At 38.4% G+C, this 19,047-nt stretch overlaps 1 protein-coding gene across 1 annotated transcript in view; it reads right to left on the bottom strand.

Annotated features, from left to right (window-relative positions):
- Positions 1 to 640: 640 nt before the first annotated feature.
- Positions 641 to 19,047, bottom strand: part of LOC149813040 (protein-tyrosine-phosphatase IBR5-like) — a 60,088-nt gene continuing 41,681 nt past the window's right edge. The window contains exons 3-5 of the mRNA XM_089990815.1: positions 4,443 to 4,500; positions 4,239 to 4,345; positions 641 to 1,168 (exon numbers count right to left, since the gene is read on the bottom strand). Coding sequence (XP_089846941.1) covers positions 882 to 1,168; positions 4,239 to 4,345; positions 4,443 to 4,500 — 452 coding nt within the window. The 3' untranslated portion in view covers positions 641 to 881. The remainder of the gene's footprint in view (positions 1,169 to 4,238; positions 4,346 to 4,442; positions 4,501 to 19,047) is intronic.

Below are 19,047 nucleotides of genomic sequence, written 5' to 3'. Positions count from 1 at the left end.
CCTTTTTTTTTCTTTCTTTTGGTTAGGCAATGAATTGGAATAGTTAATTATATTTTTTTTTAAGTGATAAATAAATGAGTCAAAAACGTAACTTTGCAAAAGTAGAAACTTAGCAACTTTTAGTAAAATAGCAAAAGCAAAAGCTACTTTGTAGGGTAAAAAGTGAAAACGAAGGACAGAGTTCTAAAGTTTTCTACTATTATTTTTTGGGTTCTCTTCATCTCTCCAATCCTCTGCAGGCTGCCCTATTTTCTTGGATTGTTTCAGTCCCCCTTTGTGCACATCTATCTTTCTCCGTGCAACAAGAGCAAAAATCAGGTTAGCAACAAAATACTTGTTTGATTAGTTTATTTATCAATTTATGTATTTGAAATTTGAGTTTTTTGAAATTATGTGTTTACCCATTTCACCTATTTCATTAATATGGTCAATTTGTTTATCATCATGATCTTCTTTCTTCAAGATAAGGCCCATAAATAACCTCATTTTGGACTATTTTATTTTACTTTATTATAAAAAAAATTGCCCCCCTTTAAGCAAAATCTTGGCTCATGAATCTGTGAAGTAGCATGAGAAGAAACCGTGCGAAAGGCAAGAAGCCATATTTAACACAATCACTAGAGAAGAGTCAACAGGAAAGTTGATTATGAAAAATAATTTATAGACAGTCAATACTTACAGAAAGGACTTCCAAACATTATAATTTCTCAGTTGATATGTCCAGTGAATGGATGATTATTGCATGTAATATTGTAATCATGAAGACCCATTGACATGACGAACTTCACATAAAAACTTGAAGGATTTTGCCACTTTTCACCCTTTTTCTTTTGGCCTCCATGCTACTTTTTGATTCTTCTTATAAGGGTAATTGAGCAACATTATGAGCTATCCATAGGTGTATCGGCTCCATTGGGAGGTAGGACACTGAAAGGGTCATTCTTCCGTGCTCCAAAAGTGAACCCTTGAGGTGAATTGTTTGTATTTCCCCGATCAAATATGGAGGCAGACGCCGGTTGATTGAACAGAGGAGCTGAGAAAGTAGCACCTGTGGCTGGAAACCCGAATTTCAGTGAGGGTGGCTCAACTGAACAAATGAGAGGTGTTGGATCATTATTGCTAGTTCCAAAGATATTCTGTTCATACTCCTGCAGCTGCTGATAAACAGCTATAAAACATGAAAATTGTCAGACGTTCAGTTTCAACATGTAAAGCAACAGTGGAGTAATCATTTGAATGTAATCATTTGACCTTTTAGGCTATACGGAATCTCATTTGCCCCATAAAGATTGGACATTGCTAACAAAGGTTGACTTTATAAAGCTTTCCAGAGATGGCAGTCCTAGAGAGTTAATCTCCATGACTTTGGATATTGTCAATTGAATTAAATATAAGGCCAATTGATCTAAGGGGTCTTTGATCAAATCTGCCAGTGCATCTCAAGAGACATCTGCTGCCTCCAGAAGACTTTCCTCGTCACCAGATTTTCAAATGCATCTAAGGCTTCTAATTAACAGATAACTGTTGTATTAGTTCACATTTTTACAAATAATGAATTTTGTTGAGGTTATAAATATTTGTACTTGACGCAGAAAGAGCAATGATCATGGGTATAAAAGAGAGATTAGATCACAAAGAACAGATCATAATTATCAGCTTAAGTTTTCTTTTCCCTTAAATTTTTATTTGTGTTTCTTAATGTTTTTCTTAGCATGTAAAATCTGAGAACTATTAGAGATTACCAGAAGAAAACATCCAACACATGATACTTATTTAATCTATGAATGCTGCCCCAGTTATATTCAGAACGAATTTATGAAATAAAAAAGCAAAAGTACTATGACAGGCATTTAAATTTGTATATAGGATTACTCTAACATTTTCCCCTCTTATCCTATTAGAATCATCTTCCTCCACACAAAGTCAAATGAATATGTAGCCGATAGTGCATATTCCAATTGAAGGCTTTCTTCCATCAACATGGAAGGTATATTAAAGGAGCAAATGGAAGAGGTGAAATCAAAAGATCAAGAAAATAATTGCCTGGAAAAAGGCAGATTCATCCCCGAAATTATCAGCAATAAGAGAAGCTTAAATGCGAGAGATACATAAACAATCTTTTAGTAAATCGTACAAATATTAGTATCTTAAATTTAGAAGCTTACATGCAAGAAATACATGAACAACAACAACAACTACGCCTTCATCCCAAAACAATTGGGGTCGGCGATATGAACCAAAAAAGAAAATCATTCTTGGTCTTCCACATGAATCCTTCTCCTCCAATCATTTCTATCCAATGCCATGTCCTCGGTGAGGTTCAAAGCATTCATATCCTTTCCTATCATCTCCATCCATGTCTTCCTAGGCCTACCCCGGCCTCTTTTAACTAATATATTTTTTCATTTCTCCATCCATCTAACTGGAGCATCATTAGGCCTTCGACGAATATGTCCAAACCACCGTAAACGATTCTCTCTCATCTTATTTTCAATGGGTGCAACGCCTACCTTCTTACGTATCTCTTCGTTCTGAATCTTATCTTTTATTGTATTTTCACACATCCATCTAAGCATATGCATCTCAGCTACACTCATTTTTTGAATATGATGTCTCTTGGCAGCCCAACATTCCGTACCATATAGTAAAGCGGGCCTAATAGTCGTCCTATAAAACTTTTCCTTCAACCGCAATGGCATTCTACGATCGCACAACACTCCAGTTGCACTTTTCCATTTCATTCACCCAACCTTTATCCTATGATTTACATCTCCATCAATTTCTCCATACTTTTGAATGATAGATCCCAAATATTTGAAACAATCATCCACCGGTATTTCTTGCTCACCAAGCTTCACTACACTCCCATCACTACTTCGTTGCTTACTAAACCGACATTCCATATATTCTATCTTACTCTTACTCAACTTAAAACCTCTTGCTTCAAATGTTTGTCTCCATAATTCTAACTTAGCATTAACCCTAGCTCTAGACTCATCAATCAAAACATTATCATCAACAAACAACATACACCACGGCACATTTTCTTGAATTGATCTCGTAAGCTCAACCATCAATATAGCAAATAGGAAAGGGCTTAAAACAGATCCTTGATGTAACCCAACCGTTATAGGAAAATTGGTTGTCACCCCTCCACAAGTGCGGACATTGGTTACTACTCCTTCATACGTATCTTTAATTATACTAATGTACTTGAGAGAAACACATTTCTTCATCATTGTCCACCAGAGAACGTCCCTAGGTACTCTATCGTATGCCTTCTCCAAATCAATAAAATCCATATGCAAATCTTTGTTCCTCTCTCTATTTCTCTCAATAAGTTGTCTAAGAAGATGTATAGCTTCCGTAGTTGATCTTCCAGGCATAAAACCAAATTGATTCTCCGATATCATGACAACCTTCCTCAACCTAGACTCAATCACCCTCTCCCAAAGTTTCATAGTATGACTCATGAGTTTTATACCACGATAGTTTGTGCAATCTTGTATATCACCCTTATTCTTATATAGAGGCACCAAAGTACTCTTCCTCCACTCATTAGGCATCTTAAATGCGAGAGATACATAAACAATCTTTTAGTAAATTATACAAATATTAGTATCTTAAATTTAGAAGCTTACATGCAAGAAATACATGAACAATCTTTAGAAATTTGTACAAACACTAGTATTTTAAAATTCATGACAAGCTTTGGAAATTCTTAAAAGTTATCAAAACCACACGAGAGAGAGAGAGAGAGAGAGAGAGAGAGAGAGAGAGAGAGAGAGAGAGAGAGAGAGAGAGAGAGAGAGAGAGAGAGAGAGAGAGAGAGAGATTTAAACTAAATGGGTTTGGCAGGCACTGTGCTGTAAAACATGGCAAGTTGGAATTATCACTTTGCCAAGATGAAAATTTGTTGAAGTTCTGCATTTTTGGCATAAATTAACAAGACCCAACAAACATATATGCTGCAAGTATGCTTGCTTTCCAAGCTTTTGTTTCAGAAATTGTCACTTTAAAAAAAAATCTGAGATAAAATAGACTTGCCTAAAGAGTACATTATTGGCTTTTTCACAATTATATCTGAGGTACAGTGTAGAAGAGAACATAATCAACCCAAAAAGCAGAGGAAAGAGAGATTTTAGTTGAATTGATTTGAAGCAAGCACAAGAATATCAAGTTCCAATCACGTAGCTTGATATCATGCACAGAGATGCAAAGCACACAATGTCAAATACCTGCAGATAATTCCACAGAGGACCTTCGATCTTTCACCCACTGATAACTTTGAGAAAGCCTCCATCCTTTGCGCTTCATCAGGTAAGCAATCACAACAGCAGGGGATCTGTTGAAAGGTTTGAACAAAAAAATCTTACGCTTATGTATAACTCTCTGAACATGCTCTCTTACTCTGAAATGTCATTTCATCAGTAAAAGTTTACCTGCTTCTTCCAGACATGCAGTGAACGAGAATGCGTGCCTTGTCCTTTTCACACTGCTCTGCACAATTAAGGAAGATCCATTTCAATCTCAATGAGCTTGCCATCAGAAAACATCATCCAGCATAAACCACACTATGAACAGGTACACAAGCATCATAGACTAGTAACATCAAGGAGAAAAAATCAAGTAGCTTACACAGAACTAAGAACTGGTGAATCCAAAATTATTGTCACCCTAAAGTGGAGCATAAAAACAAGCAGCTCAGACAAATTTTCCAAAACAAAGTCTATGCAACTATAAAGTGATAATATAACTACAGTGAAAAAATTACGAAATGATGCCCTACTTAGTGTACACAAGTAATGGACTGCGAAAAGCAGTATGTAATTCACACACATTGCCACAAAAGCAGAAATAATCATTGAATAAAATCTTTGAAAACCACAAACATAACTAAGGAAACCAAATCTATACCAGCAACAGATGTTTTTAGACTGGATATCTAATGTTGGTAATAGCCAACAGGGTTGTGGGTCCAAGCAGGGGTGGAGCCAGGAATCTAAACTAGGGTGGGCACAAATGCACAATAAAAACAAATCAAAACCCTAAATTCTAACATGATTCATAGATATGTTAATTGAAAAAAATATATAAAACCTCTAAAGCTCTAACCAACATCAAACATGCATTCAAGCAATCACGTTTAATGTTGAATGAAAAAAAAAATGACAAAAATGCCTAATTAAATATTCATGGCATTTAAGAAACCAAATAAAAAACTTAAATTCTAACAAAAATCAAAGATTTAGGGATTTGATAAGTAATAACCAAAATCAAACATTCAATAATGGAATCTTGCTTAATGATATATAAAAAGAAAAAATAACCCAAAAAACCCAAAAATTGTAATTAAACATTTGCATCATTTGGAAAAATGCAAACCAATACCCTAATCTCTAAATAATCATGGATTTATGTTCATTAAAAAAACACTAATATTCTAACTAAAATCAAGCACTCATTACATGCCTAATGCTAATTAAAAAACATACAAAAAAGCTTAAAACTCTAATTAAGCATTTATGCTATTTAAAAATAAACTAAATAAAAAATAAAAACCCTGTCATACATTATGCTAAAAAAAGCAAATAAAACTCCTAAAATCAAAACATTCATGCTATTATTAGATAAATCTTAAGAAAAAAACACAAAAAGAATTTAAACCCTTAATTAAACATGTATGTCATTTGGAAAAGTCCATATCAATACATTAATTTCTAAAAAATCATAAATTTACGGTAACTGAAAATAATAAAAAAATCTATTTGTCTAACCAAAATCAAAGGAAGAGAGAGAGAGAGAGAGAGAGTGGGGTGGGTATGTACTCGCCACTTGACTCGAGGGTTGGGCATGAGTGGTGCACACCCTGACCCGGGGCACTGCCCACCTGCAGTCCAGGTCAGGGTGCGCACTACCCACATATGGTCCAGGTCACCATTACCCCTTGGGGTTTTTCTGGGTCAAGGTGGTGTTAAAATGTAACATAATTTAATATGTAATCTCATAGTTTTTAGTTTACTTTTAAAGTTTAATTAGGATTAGGTTAGTTTATTTAACTAGGTTAAGTTTTTTTTTCTTTTTTTGTTTATTTTTGGACCTTTTTGGCTTTATGCTTTTTTGACCAAAGTCAAAAAGCATAAAGTAGAGAGAGTCGTTGGACCCCCAACGGCTCTATTTAGAACCGTTGGGAGCCCAACGACTCCCTCATTCCCTCTCTTCCTTGCATTATAAATATGGGGTGTTACCCCCTTGTAAATTATTCTTTTTGTAAAGCTCCTTTTGGGATCCAATTTATTGAAGTTAATATTTTTTATGCCCTTGTGCATGTGTATCCGTGCCTTTGTGCACACTTCGTGTTTCCGGCATTATGTTTATACACAAAATCTCTTTTTATAGAGATTTTTACATGGTATCAAAGCAAGGTCGCTTGGAGAAAGAAATTTGCGTCGTTCTTCACAATATCGAGTGCCTCAAAAATTGTGCCTTCAAATTTTTTTGGGGGATTGGCGTGAAGACTTCTCTTCATCAAATATTTTAGAAGATTACTTCAACGAGTAAGAGTTAAAATCTCTTTTTGGTACGCATTTTTTTCTTTTATCTTATCTCTCTAATGGGTGAAAAAGACTTCCATTTCTTTCTTGGATTTAAACTCAATGGCTCCAATTATCACGTATGGGCCGGTAATATGGAAACTTATATTAAAGGAAAAGGGCTTTGGGGTTATGTTCAAGGCTTGATTCCGGAACCGGAGCCAAAAATTACTTTGGTTGAAAGAGGAGAAATCAAAATTTTTGAGGGAGATGAAAGAACGAAAGCTCTTGAAGAATATAGCAAAAAACATGAGTGGGATATGAAGAACTTCAAGATTTTGTCATAGATTTTCTCATCCGTTGAGACTAGAATCAACGCCAATATCATAAAGTTTAAAAAGGCTTTTCAAGCATGGAAGTACCTTGAGAAGATGTACACTTCTAGAGACTTGTCACATAAATATTACCTTCAAAAGAGGGCGCTAACCCTTCTTCAAGGAGAGATGACTATAAGGGAATATTTTGCCAAACTTTCTTCCATTTGGAATGAGCTTGTTGTGCTTGAACCTAAGTGGAGTGGAGAAGCCATAGAGCTTCGTCATAAGCAACTTGAAAAATATCGTTTTCCAACTTTTTGAATGGGCTAAGGCCCGAGTTTAAGCAAATTAGATCTTCTCTCCTATCCTCCTTCATTTCTCCCTCTCTTGAAGACGTCATTATTAAATTAAGTAGAGAGGAAACTCGTATGGGCATTAGCAAGCAAAATCCAAGTGTTCTTGCAATGCCCACAAATCAAGATGAGTGTGATAGAGCTAATACTGTTTCTAGGCCCGAGAACAACTTAAGGACATATAAACCTCCTCATTTTAAAAACCAAAATCAAGGTGGTCAAGGCGGAAGAAGGGATTATAGCAAAGTTGTGTCACTTTTGCAAAGAACTGGGTCATATCAAACCGGTTTGTTTTAAGTGGAAGAAATTACTAGCAATGGCCACCACATCTCAACCACAAAAAGAGGAATCTACCAATGGAGCTCTCTCTCTAAATCAAATTGTGGAAGCTCTTCAACCTCTTCTTAAGGGAGCTATTTCCGGTGCCGCCGTGTCTACTTCTCCTCCAGGTAAAACTTCTTGGCTTTTAGATTCAGGTGCATCATTTCATATGTCTTCAAACATTTCTTATCTTTTCGAATACTCTAAAAATTCGTCACCATCTTTTGTTTCAACTGTGGATGATACTTCTCTTGAATTTAAGGGAATTGGTTTGAAACTCAAAACTTCTTTATTCCTAAAATTAGATTTATACCAAAATTAAATTTAAACTTACTTTCCGTCTCTCAACTACCGGACCTTGGGTGTGGCATTCAATTCTCATCTAATAAATGTTTAATACAGGATCACTGGTCCGGGAGGTTGATTGGGGAAGGCTCTAGGAAGGGAGATTTGTACTATAATGGATTCTCTTCAAATCCCTAAAACCACCTTTTGTAATGTGGCCCAACATAAAGACATAAATGTTTGGCACAAAAAACTTGGTCATCCCAACATTACCAAGTTGTCCTATTTGCATTTTGTCAAGAATCTTTGTAAAAATACTTTCTCTTGTAAAGATTGCAGTCTTGAAAAAATGAGAAGTATGCCTTTTGAACAAAGATCTATGTTTACTACTAAACCTTTTGAAATTATTCGGATATTTGGGGACTGGCACCCGTCGTATCCAAGGGGGGTTTCACTTATTATGTAATTTTTGTGGATGATTTTTCACGATATTGTTGGATATATTTTCTCAAACATAAATATGAAGTTTTTCATGTTTTAAATCATATCATATGATGATCAAAAATCAGTTTAATAGTAATTTAAAGATATTTAAGACTGATTCCAGAGGTGAATATCTCTTTAATGAGTTTAAGAAATATCTTGAAGATTATGGTATTGTCCATCAAAGATCGTGCCCCAAGACCCCATAACAAAATGGTTTGGCCGAAAGGAAGCATAGGCATATCATTGAAGCCACTAGAACCCTTTTTATTTTCCAAAGTATTACAAAAAAAGTTGGGTTGAGGCGACTCTTGCTTTCGTTTATCTTATCAACCGTCTTCCATCCAAAAATCTAGATAAAGTCTCTCCTTTTGAGATTCTATATGAAAAAGAACCCGATTATAATAGGTTGAGTTTTTGGTTGCAAGTGCTTTGTCCTTACAGATAAAAATAATAAACTATCACTAAAAGTCATTCCTTGTGCTTTTCTTGGCTATTCTGAAACCCGAAAAGGATTTCAATGTTATGATACTAAGAATGATAAGTTATTATGTCTCAAGGAATGTAATGTTTTTGGAAAATGATAGTGGTTTTGAAAAAATGAACCTTATTTAGAAAATGCCGACTATTCCTTTATTTTTGATTTATTATCTAAGGATGATGATATCTCTAGTGATGATGAATCAAGATATAACAATGACAATGAAGTAGTTGTGATCAACAATAATTCTAACCCTACTACCTCACAAGAAGAAAATATAACTAGAGACCCTATCACCTATTCTAATAGAGATAGAAGCACCTTTAGAAGTGCTATCGAGCAATACAATGAACCTAGCGAATCTATCTCCACTCATGATTCAAATCCTAGACGAACCGAAAGAACTAGAAGAAATCCCTCAATATTCGTTTCCTTTGATTCTTTCTGTAAAACCACAAAAAAATAAAATAAAATAAAATTTATTGAACCCGGGTCGGATCCAGATTTGGACCCGAAACCGGATACAAAAGGTGAGGCGGTCGGGCATAGCCTCACAGCCACCCCCGAGTCTTCTAAAGACAACGAGATAGGGGGGGGGGGTCAAATACGAAACCCCTTCCCCTCTCATGCTCTCTCGTTCTCTCTCCCCGACACTCACTCTCTTCCCTTCTCCTCCTGACTCTCTCTCGCCGGCGACGCCTCTCTACCCGACCCCCATACCCTCGTGCCTCTTCGGTTTCGCAGAGGAGCCCCCAATGTCGAAGCTCCCTCTACTCGCCGGGGAACCCCTTCGCTGTTGCCGCCGCCGACTGCCTTTGTTCCCTCCGTCGACGTCGTCGTCATCGTCGACGCCGACAACTTCCAGGTACGCTCCTCTCCTCCTGTTTTCTCTCCTCTCCCCCTTTTCAGTCGACAGGCCGGCAAAGGCGACACCCCCTATCGCCTGTGACCGACTAGTTGGCAGGGGGTGATGCCCCCTGCCACCTGTTGTTGATCAATTGGCAGGGGCTTCCAACCCCTGCCCCTCACTCTCTCTCTGTTGCCTTTGGCCGATAGGGGTTGTGGCCCCTACCTGTCATCTTTTGGCAGGCCGACAGGGGCTCGCTTGAAACTTTTGGATCGGTAGGGGCTAAAGCCCCTGCCTGTCGTTTCTGGTAGGTCAGCAGGGACGAGAGCCCTGCCTGTCCTTTGTCGGCAGGGGTGACGCCCCCTATCGCCTGCATATCACAGGTCTGCAGGGGCCTTGGCCCCTGCCTCTCGTTTCTCGGCAGGAGCCGAACCCCCCTTGCCTCTCTCTAGGTCTACCAGGAGGGTGGTGCCGAGCACCCCTCCTAGTTGTCTCCCTGCTCCTAGTTACGGCAGGGGAGGAGGTCGAGCCCTCCCTGCTCCTTGTTATGGCAGGGGAGTGGGGCCGAGCCCCTCCCTGCCCCTCGTTACGGCAAGGGAGGGGGTCGACCCCTCCCTGCTCCTTATTACAGCAGGGAGGGGGTCGATCCCCTCCCTGCACCCCCATTCTTCAGGGGAGGGGTCAAGCCCCCTCCTTGCTCCCTCTTTTCGAGCGTCAGGCAAGGGCGAAGCCTCCTGCCTCCCACTTTGTGCGAACGAGTAGGGGCTTGGTCCCCTGTCTCTTTGCTCTTCTGGCAGACAGGGTGATGCCTTGGCCTCCCTTGTTGCCTTCACAAGGTAGTGGTGCAGCCCCCCTGCCTCCTCGTAGTCTGCTGACAGCAGGTCAGTAGGGGCTCGCAGCCCCTGCCCCTGCCCCTGCTTCTTGCGCTTGTAATAGGTGCGCAAGGGCACAATGCCTCTGCCTCTGCTTCCCTTACGTCAGGACAGTGACAGTGCCCCTGACCTTATATTTTTGGTGTTAGCTTGCTAAGATCGTCACTTTTATAGCTCGTACGACGGATCCCGCTTGCGCTCCACGACCCGAGCCATCCATCGTTTACACCCGCAGACGCCAGCAAGCTTGCAACTTTCTAAGGTAGGGAAAGATTGAAAGAAAGGAGCCTTCGATCTCCACCTTGCCTGTCACAGAGAAAGAGAGAGAGGAGAGAGAGAGAGAGAGAAGAGAGAGAGGTTTTAGAGAAAGGGGTTCAGTCGATAATCGACTGACCCTATCATTCTATTTAAAGTATTAAGTAAAGTAAAAACTAGGGTACGAAAATACCCCTTTGAACATGTTAATATACATATACACCAATTGGGTCTGGACCCAATCCAATATATAAATGGATCGGGTCAGACATATACACCGTGATGACTTCTTTTCAGCCTCCCTCAAGTTATGCATGGTGCTGAACCATGTACAACTTGCTTTTCAGAAACCAAAATCTGTCCTTCGTCAACCCTTTAGTGAGAATGTCAGCAACTTGTTTTTCAGTTGGCACATACATAGGCTCAATCTCTTTATCTTCAACTTTTTTTCTAATAAAATGTTGATCTATTTCAATGTGTTTTGCTCGACTATGGTGGATGGGATTGAAGGACATGTTGATGGCACTTTGATTGTCACACAACAACAGTGACCGAGCAATCGGTTCTCCCATTTCTGTCAGGAGATGTCTTATCCATGTAGCCTCGACCGTGGCAGTGGCCATGGATCTGTATTCAGCCTCAGTGCTCGATCTAGCAACCGCCTTTTGTTTTCTACTGCTCCAGGATATCAAGTTTGGCCCAATGAAGCTGCAATAACCGGATACTGATCGTCGTTCGTCTGGATCACCCGCCCAATCAGCATAAGTGACGATCTCATGGCCCCCGCCTGGATCTAATTCCCTTTTCTTGTATACCAGCCCATCACCAATTGTACCCTTCAGGTAACGAAGTATACGTTTGACTGTCTCCATATGTGACATATGAGGTTCATGCATAAATTGGGATACTTGATTAACCGAATATACTATATCAGGTCTAGTAAAAGTCAGATATTGCAACATGCCAACTAAGCTGCGATACTTAGTGGGATCTTCATATATGTCCCCTTCTTTTGAACTCAATTTCTGATGAATGACACTTGGAGTTGTCAACGGCTTACAATCCGTCATGTCTGCTCTGCTGAGAATGTCCAACGTGTATTTGTGCTGAGTAAGGGTGAGTGTATCATTTCTTTTATCAATTTCTACCCCAAGAAAATATCGCAGCTCTCCCAAATCTTTCATCTTAAATCTCTGATTTAATAACTTCTTCACCTGCTCAATGTGACTTTTACAGTTCCCTGTGATGATGATGTCATCTACATATATTAATAGTAAAGTAGTGACTCCTTGTTCATTGTGAATAAATAATGAGTGATCCAGAAGGGACCGAGAGAAGCCATGGCGTTGTATCTCTAGAGAAAAACTGTCGAACCAGGAACGAGAGGCTTGTTTCAAACCATAGGAAAAGCATTTTTTACATCCAGTTGGCTCAATGTCCATCCATATTTAATGGCTAGACCCAACACAATGCGAATGGTCCCCATTTTAACTACAGGACTGAAAGTTTCATCAAAGTCTTGGCCTTCCTCTTGTGTAAATCCCTTGGCTACAAGTCTAGCCTTGTACCTTTCAATGCTCCCGTCTGGTTTATACTTTATCTTGTACACCCATTTTGACCCAACAACATTTCTGTTTTGTGGCCTGGGTACAATCTCCCATGTTCCACATTCATGTAGAGCTTCCATTTCTTCATTCATGGCTTCTACCCATCTTTTAGAACTCGCAGCTTGATCGAACATGAGGGGCTCTTCCTCTTTACTTATGGATGTCAAGAACAACTGAAAATCCAATGAAAATTTTTTATAACTTATCCACCTGTCAAGTGGATGTCGAATCCGTGAGGATCTTCTGATATCCATTGTCTGTGAAGATGGATCTGTACTCGTACAAGAGACGAATGAGGGCTCTTTCTCTCGCCGGGTGTACACAATACCTTTATACCTTGCTGGTTCCAAGACATGTGGAACAGTTTCTTCCGTTTGAGTTCCATTTGTTGATTCCTCATGTGTTTCCTTCTGACTGCAATTTTCTGGAGAGTCTACTTTACCATTTGAAAAAAGTTCTGAATTTAACCATGGGTAGTATACCTCAATGTTGGGGCTTGAGTTATCAGCATGAAGGGTTGAATTAGCATCCTGAGCATCAAAGTTCATCTCATCGAAAATTACATTCCTTGATACCTTGACACGCCTACTCAGAGGATCATAACACCTGTACCCTTTGTAGTCTTTTGCATATCCTATAAACCTGCATTTTAAGGCTTTATCTTGAAACTTGTGTCTGAGTGAGTTGTCAATGTGAACATAGCAAACAGACCCAAACACACGTAATGCATGGTAATCAGGTTGTATGCCAAAAAGAGAGAAATATGGTGACTTATTTTCTAAGATACTCATGGGCAATCGATTTATCACATGGACTGTGGAGTGAAAGGCCTCAGTCCATAATGATACAGGAAGATTGCTCCCGTGCATCATGCTCATTGCAGTCTATAATATGTCGATGCTTCCTCTCAGCAATTCCATTTTGTTGAGGTGTATGCGGGCAAGACACTCTTCTCTTTATCCCATTATGTTGAAGGAAACCAACAAAGTCATTCGAGGAGAATTCACCTCCTCCATCACACTGGAAATTGAGAATGTTGGTAGAGAAATGATTTTGAACAAAAGAATGAAATCTTTGGAACAATCCAAAAACTTCTGATTTGTGCTTCATAAAAAATATTCAAGTATAACGTGAGTAACTATCAATGAAAATAAGATAGTATTTACTGCCAGAAAGGGAAGTAATTGGGGCAGGACCCCAGACATCTGAACAAATGATCTCAAATGGCCTTGAAGCTCTTTTATTGATGGAAGCAAATGGTAAGACATGACTCTTACATAAAAGACAACTAGAACACTTTGTATAAACGACCTCTGAACTCAGACTGGACTTAGGAATAAAATTATTCAAGACAAATTTTTCAATAAAATGACGACCACAATGGCCAAGACGACTATGCCAAAGTCTTGGCTTATTACATTCAGAAATATTAAATATAAAATCAGAATAAAAAAATTGACGTTGGTGAGGCTTCAAGGATGAATAGTCGAAATGAATGGAGGAAGGATCTTCTTGAAAGATACACATGTTGCCTCATCGTTTTCCTTCAGCGAATGTCTTTCTTGTGCGAAGATCCTTGACATAAACAGAAGATGGAGTAAATTCAATTGAAGCATTGGCATCATCAACAAGTTTTGAGACAGAAACAATGTTCTTTTGAATATTAGGTGCATGGATGACACTTGGAAGTTTAAGAGAGGACTTTGACATTGGTATAATGGCATTTCCAGTATGTGAGATTGAGTGATGAGATCCATCTCCTATGACTATGCTATTCATACCAACATAAAGAGTAAGAGTCAAGAGTTTACCTGCATCACCTGTGACATGAGTAGCTGCTCCAGAGTCGACATACCAAATTCCTTTATCATTTTGCTTCATATTCAATCCTGCCAAGGTTGCCAACAGCAACTCCTTTACTTCTCCATCCTTCCTAGACTCTGCTTGTGGAGTTTTCCCTTTGTTTTGAGGATTAAACCAACAATTTGCTTTAATGTGTCCTTTCTTGTTGCATAGAAAACAAGTGGGAATGGGTTTTTGTCCTTGTATATTGGGTGTCGGAAGTATGCCACGACCTCCATAGGTGTTTCTCCCTTGGCCTCCTTTTCCTCGAAAAGAACTTCCTCGTCCTCGGCCATAATTCATTCTCATAGCCAGCACATCTTGTGTTCCTGAATTCCCATGAGAATCTTCAAAAGATCCTTTCAGAGTCATCTCATATTGCAATAATTTCGCACGAAGATCTTCAAACTTTGGAAGTTCTGGTAAACATAATAAGGTAGTCGTCATTGTAATGAAATGGTGGTCTTCAACAAATGCACGAATAACTCACAAACAAGTGTCTATTGGAGACACTACAAGCATGACCCTTGAAAGGGTATAAAAGGAAGAACACTTGAAAAATAAACAATACTTTATTCATGAACAAAATGCTTAAGCATAGTTATTTACATTGAAGGGGTTCACCCCTATATATACAAAAAAGTGGAAGAGAGAGGAGAGCTCATTTTGAGCTCTCCAAAAGAGACGTTGGACTGTAGTCCAACGTCTCTTATTATAGTTGTTGGACTACAGTCCAACAACATTTATTATAGCAGTTGGACTACAGTCCAACAGCTATTTGCACAGTCAAGTTCCAACAGGAACTTGACTGGATCAAATATCTAGTTTCTATTGAACTAGATGCTAAAAAAGAAAATAAAGAAAAATAGAAAAAGAAAATAATAAAAGAAAATATAATAATATTAAATAATATATATATATATTGCAGTTTACATTTTAACACTCCCCCTCAAACTTACGGTACAATGAGCGAAAGTTTGTCTAAGAGGAAGTGAAATCTGGGAGCAGCGAGAGGCTTGGTGAAGAAGTCTGCTAATTGATATTCTGATGTAACATATGGCAGATCAATGGTTCCATGTAAGTATTCTTCTCTGACATAGTGACAGTCCATCTCAATGTGTTAAGTGCGCTCATGGAATGTCCGGTTGCTTGCAATGTAGATCGCACTTTTGTTGTCACAGTGCATCTTTGAAGCTTGTGTTGCTTTAGCTCCCATATCCGCTAGCAATCGTCTGAGCCAAACAACCTCCATAGTGGTGGTTGTCATGGCTCTGTATTTAGCTTCGGTGGAGGAAAGAGAGACTTTTTGTTGCTTCTTGCACCTTCACGAAATTAAGGCTTCACCTAGGAACACACAAAAACCAGTAGTTGAATGTCTATTATTGGGATCACCTCCCCAGTCAGCATCAGTATATGCAATTAAATTTAATGAAGATGAAGCAGACAAGAAGAGTCCTCGTGAAAGAGAGGATTTTAAGTATCTAATAATACGCAAAATTGCTCACATATGCACGGAGGTGGGAGCATGCTGAAACTGACTGGCTGTATGAACCGCATGAGTTATATCTGGCCTAGTAATGGAAAGATAAGAAAAGCTCCAACAAGTTGTCTATAAGGAGTAGGATCATCAAGAAGTTCTCCATCATCAATTTTCATTTTAACATTGACAACTTCTGGAGTGTCTACTTTCTTATCATCTGTAATTCCAGACCTGGAAACGATATCAAGAGCAAATTTAGATTGAGATATCAAATACCCCCGAGGGGAATAAGCAACTTCAATGCCTAAAAAATATCTTAATAAACCTAAGTCAGTCATTTCAAAGTGAGTTTTAAGAAGAGATTTGATATTTGCAACTCCCTGTTTATCGCCTCCGGTGATGATCATATCGTCCACATAGAGAAGAAGAATAATGATGCCTGCATCAGATTTCTTAACAAACAAAGCAGTGTCAGTTAAACAAGGTTGAAAACCAATATCAAGCATAACATGACTAAATCGGTCATACCAGGCTTTTGGAGCCTGTTTAAGACCATAAAGAGCTTTTTCTAGACAAAGAGCTTTACCCTTAGGGATACTAATACCAGGTGAGGCTTCCATGTATACTTTTTCAACGAGATTCTCATTCAGAAAAGCATTTTTGACATTTAATTGAAAGATAGGTCATGTTCTAATGGAGGCCAAGGCTATTAAAGTTCTAACAGTAGTCATATGTGCCACAGGAGCAAATGTTTCTTCATAATCGATGCCATACTCTTGGGCATATCCTTTTGCTACTAAACGGGCCTTATATCTTTTCAGGGTCCCATCACTTTTGGTTTTGACTTTGTATACCCACCTACAGCCTATAGGTTTCTTACCTGGAAGGATATCTTGGATCGTCCAAGTATTGGCCTTTTCTAGTGCATCCAATTCTATTTTCATGGCTTCTATCCATTCTATATGATTTTTGGCTTGAGAATAGGATGATGGTTCAACATATGATTGTATTAATGTAATGGCGGCCCTATACGTGGGTGAAAAAGATTCATAAGACACAAATTTTTCTGGAGGTCTAGAGATTCTAGACGCTCTTCTAGGTGAGACTTCAGAGTATTTTTGTAATGCACATGGAAGATTTTGCTCCCTACGTCTTGAATATTGTAGACTAACATCCCTATGGATTTGCTCTTCATTATCATCATTTTCAACAACAATAGGACTTTGATCATTGTCAAGGTCACATCCAACATCACATTCATTGGATTTTGAAGTTGGATCAATTAAAAACGAGTATTCAGTGGCATCCTTGGATTTTTCAAATTCAAAGAAACTTTCTTTTTCCAAAAAAGATACATTTCTTGACATATATAATTTGTCATTTTGAAAATCGAAACACCTGTAGCCTTTTTTATTATCAGCATATCCTAAAAAGGCACATGGGATTGCACGAGGAGAGAGTTTGTCATTTTTGTTGGTGAAAACAAAACATTTGCATCCAAAGACTCTTAATTTAGAATAATCCAGAGTTAAATTAACAAGCTTTTCCATTGGAGTTGTATTCTTTAATGAGGAAGATGGCATCCTATTAATGAGGTAGGTGGCAGTTAGGACCGCTTCAGCCCAAAAAATTTTTGGAACTTGATTTGCAATTAGCAATGTCCTAGTAGTTTCCATAATGTGCCGATGTTTGCGTTCGGCTAGGCCATTCTGCTGTGGAGTGTATGGACATGATCTTTGATGTGTAATACCATGTAAATTGAGATAGTCTTTGAATTCATTGGACATAAACTCTCCCCTTGAATCAGTGTGAAAAACGGAAATATCATTTTGAAACTTATTTTTAACCATTTTATGAAATATTTGGAAGTTAGCAAAGACATCAGATTTATGTTTAAGAAAATAAATCCAAGTATGTCTAGAAAAGTCATCAACAAAAATGACATAATATGTATAACCACCTTTGGAAATAACTGGTGCGGGGCCCCAAACATCCGAATGTATTAACTCAAGTGGTCGTGAGGAAACAAAAGTTCTACTAAGAAATGGTAACCTTTTCATTTTGCCAAGAATGCAGTCTTTACAAGAAAAATTTTCAGAATTACAAAATTTTTCCAAACTTGGAAAATATTGAATTTTAGACATATGAGGATGGCCAAGTCTTTTGTGCCATAAATCCAATTCTAATTTCTGAATATTATAACAAAATGCATTCTTGGGTAATTCCAAAAAGTCCATGTAATAGAGTCCTCCTTCCCTATGGCCTTCCCCAATCAACTTCCCTGACTGGCGATCTTGTACCCAACAAGCATCAGAAAAGAAGGATATATTACATCCATAATCAGATATTTGCGAGACAGATAAGAGATTCAAATTAAGTTTAGGGATATATCTAACTTCTGGGATAAATTTTTTTTTGGATTTTTGAAGATTTTCAAAACATCCTATTCCTTTTACTTCAAGAGATGTGCCATCAGCTGTAAAAACCTTTGACACACTTGAGTTATTTCTAAGACATTCGGATAGACTATTAACATTTGGGGTCATGTGAAAAGAAGCACCAGAATCTAAAAGCCAAGGAAAGTTACTTGGACCGGAGAAAGATGCAATTGCCGCTCCAGTTGAGGCTTCGGTTGAGGAGGATACCCCTTTGAGAAGAGGTTGAAGGATTTCCATCAGTTGAGCCATAGACACAGGTGCATCTTGATCTTTTGACTCGAATTCAACATATGCAACTCTTTTTTCTTCTCTTCTTTTTAACTTTGGACATTGAGGCCTATAGTGCCCCGGTTCATGACAATGATGACAAATAACTTTTCTTTTATCAAAGTCGCCGTTTTGCCTTCCAAAATGAGGCAGCTTGTAAGTACGAGTATGATTCTCCGGTCTAGATACAGCTAAAACTGAGTCATCATCAACTTTTGGAGTATTTTTTCTAAGTCTATTTTCTTCTATAGTGTCAACAATAGAAGGAATTTTTCCACGATGTAATAGGGCCGATTTGGTGCATTCAAACTCCGGCCTTAGACCATTCACAAATTGATAGAAATGTTTCATATCGAGTTGCTTTTGGCGAAGCTCGATATCTTCGGCACAATGCCATTTGGGCTCAAGAAGAGTCAACTCTTCCCAAAGTTCGGACAACTCAGTATAATATTCTCGAATAGTTTTATCTTTTTGAGTCATTGTCCGAACTTTGTTTTGTAAATTGCATACATGTGCAATATCTTTAAGGGAATACATGCTTTTGAGGTATTCCCAAGCCTTATCGGCATGCTCAAACTTAGCTAGACTAGAGCATTTTTTAATGTCTATGCTATTGATGAGCCATGACATAATTTTTGCATGCCCTATCCTCCACTCTTTCCATTT

Source organism: Nuphar pumila, chromosome 16 (assembly GCF_984573655.1).
Source record: "Nuphar pumila chromosome 16, dmNupPumi1.hap1.1, whole genome shotgun sequence".
NCBI lineage: Eukaryota > Viridiplantae > Streptophyta > Magnoliopsida > Nymphaeales > Nymphaeaceae > Nuphar > Nuphar pumila.
This window is presented reverse-complemented; position numbering and strand designations above follow the sequence as displayed.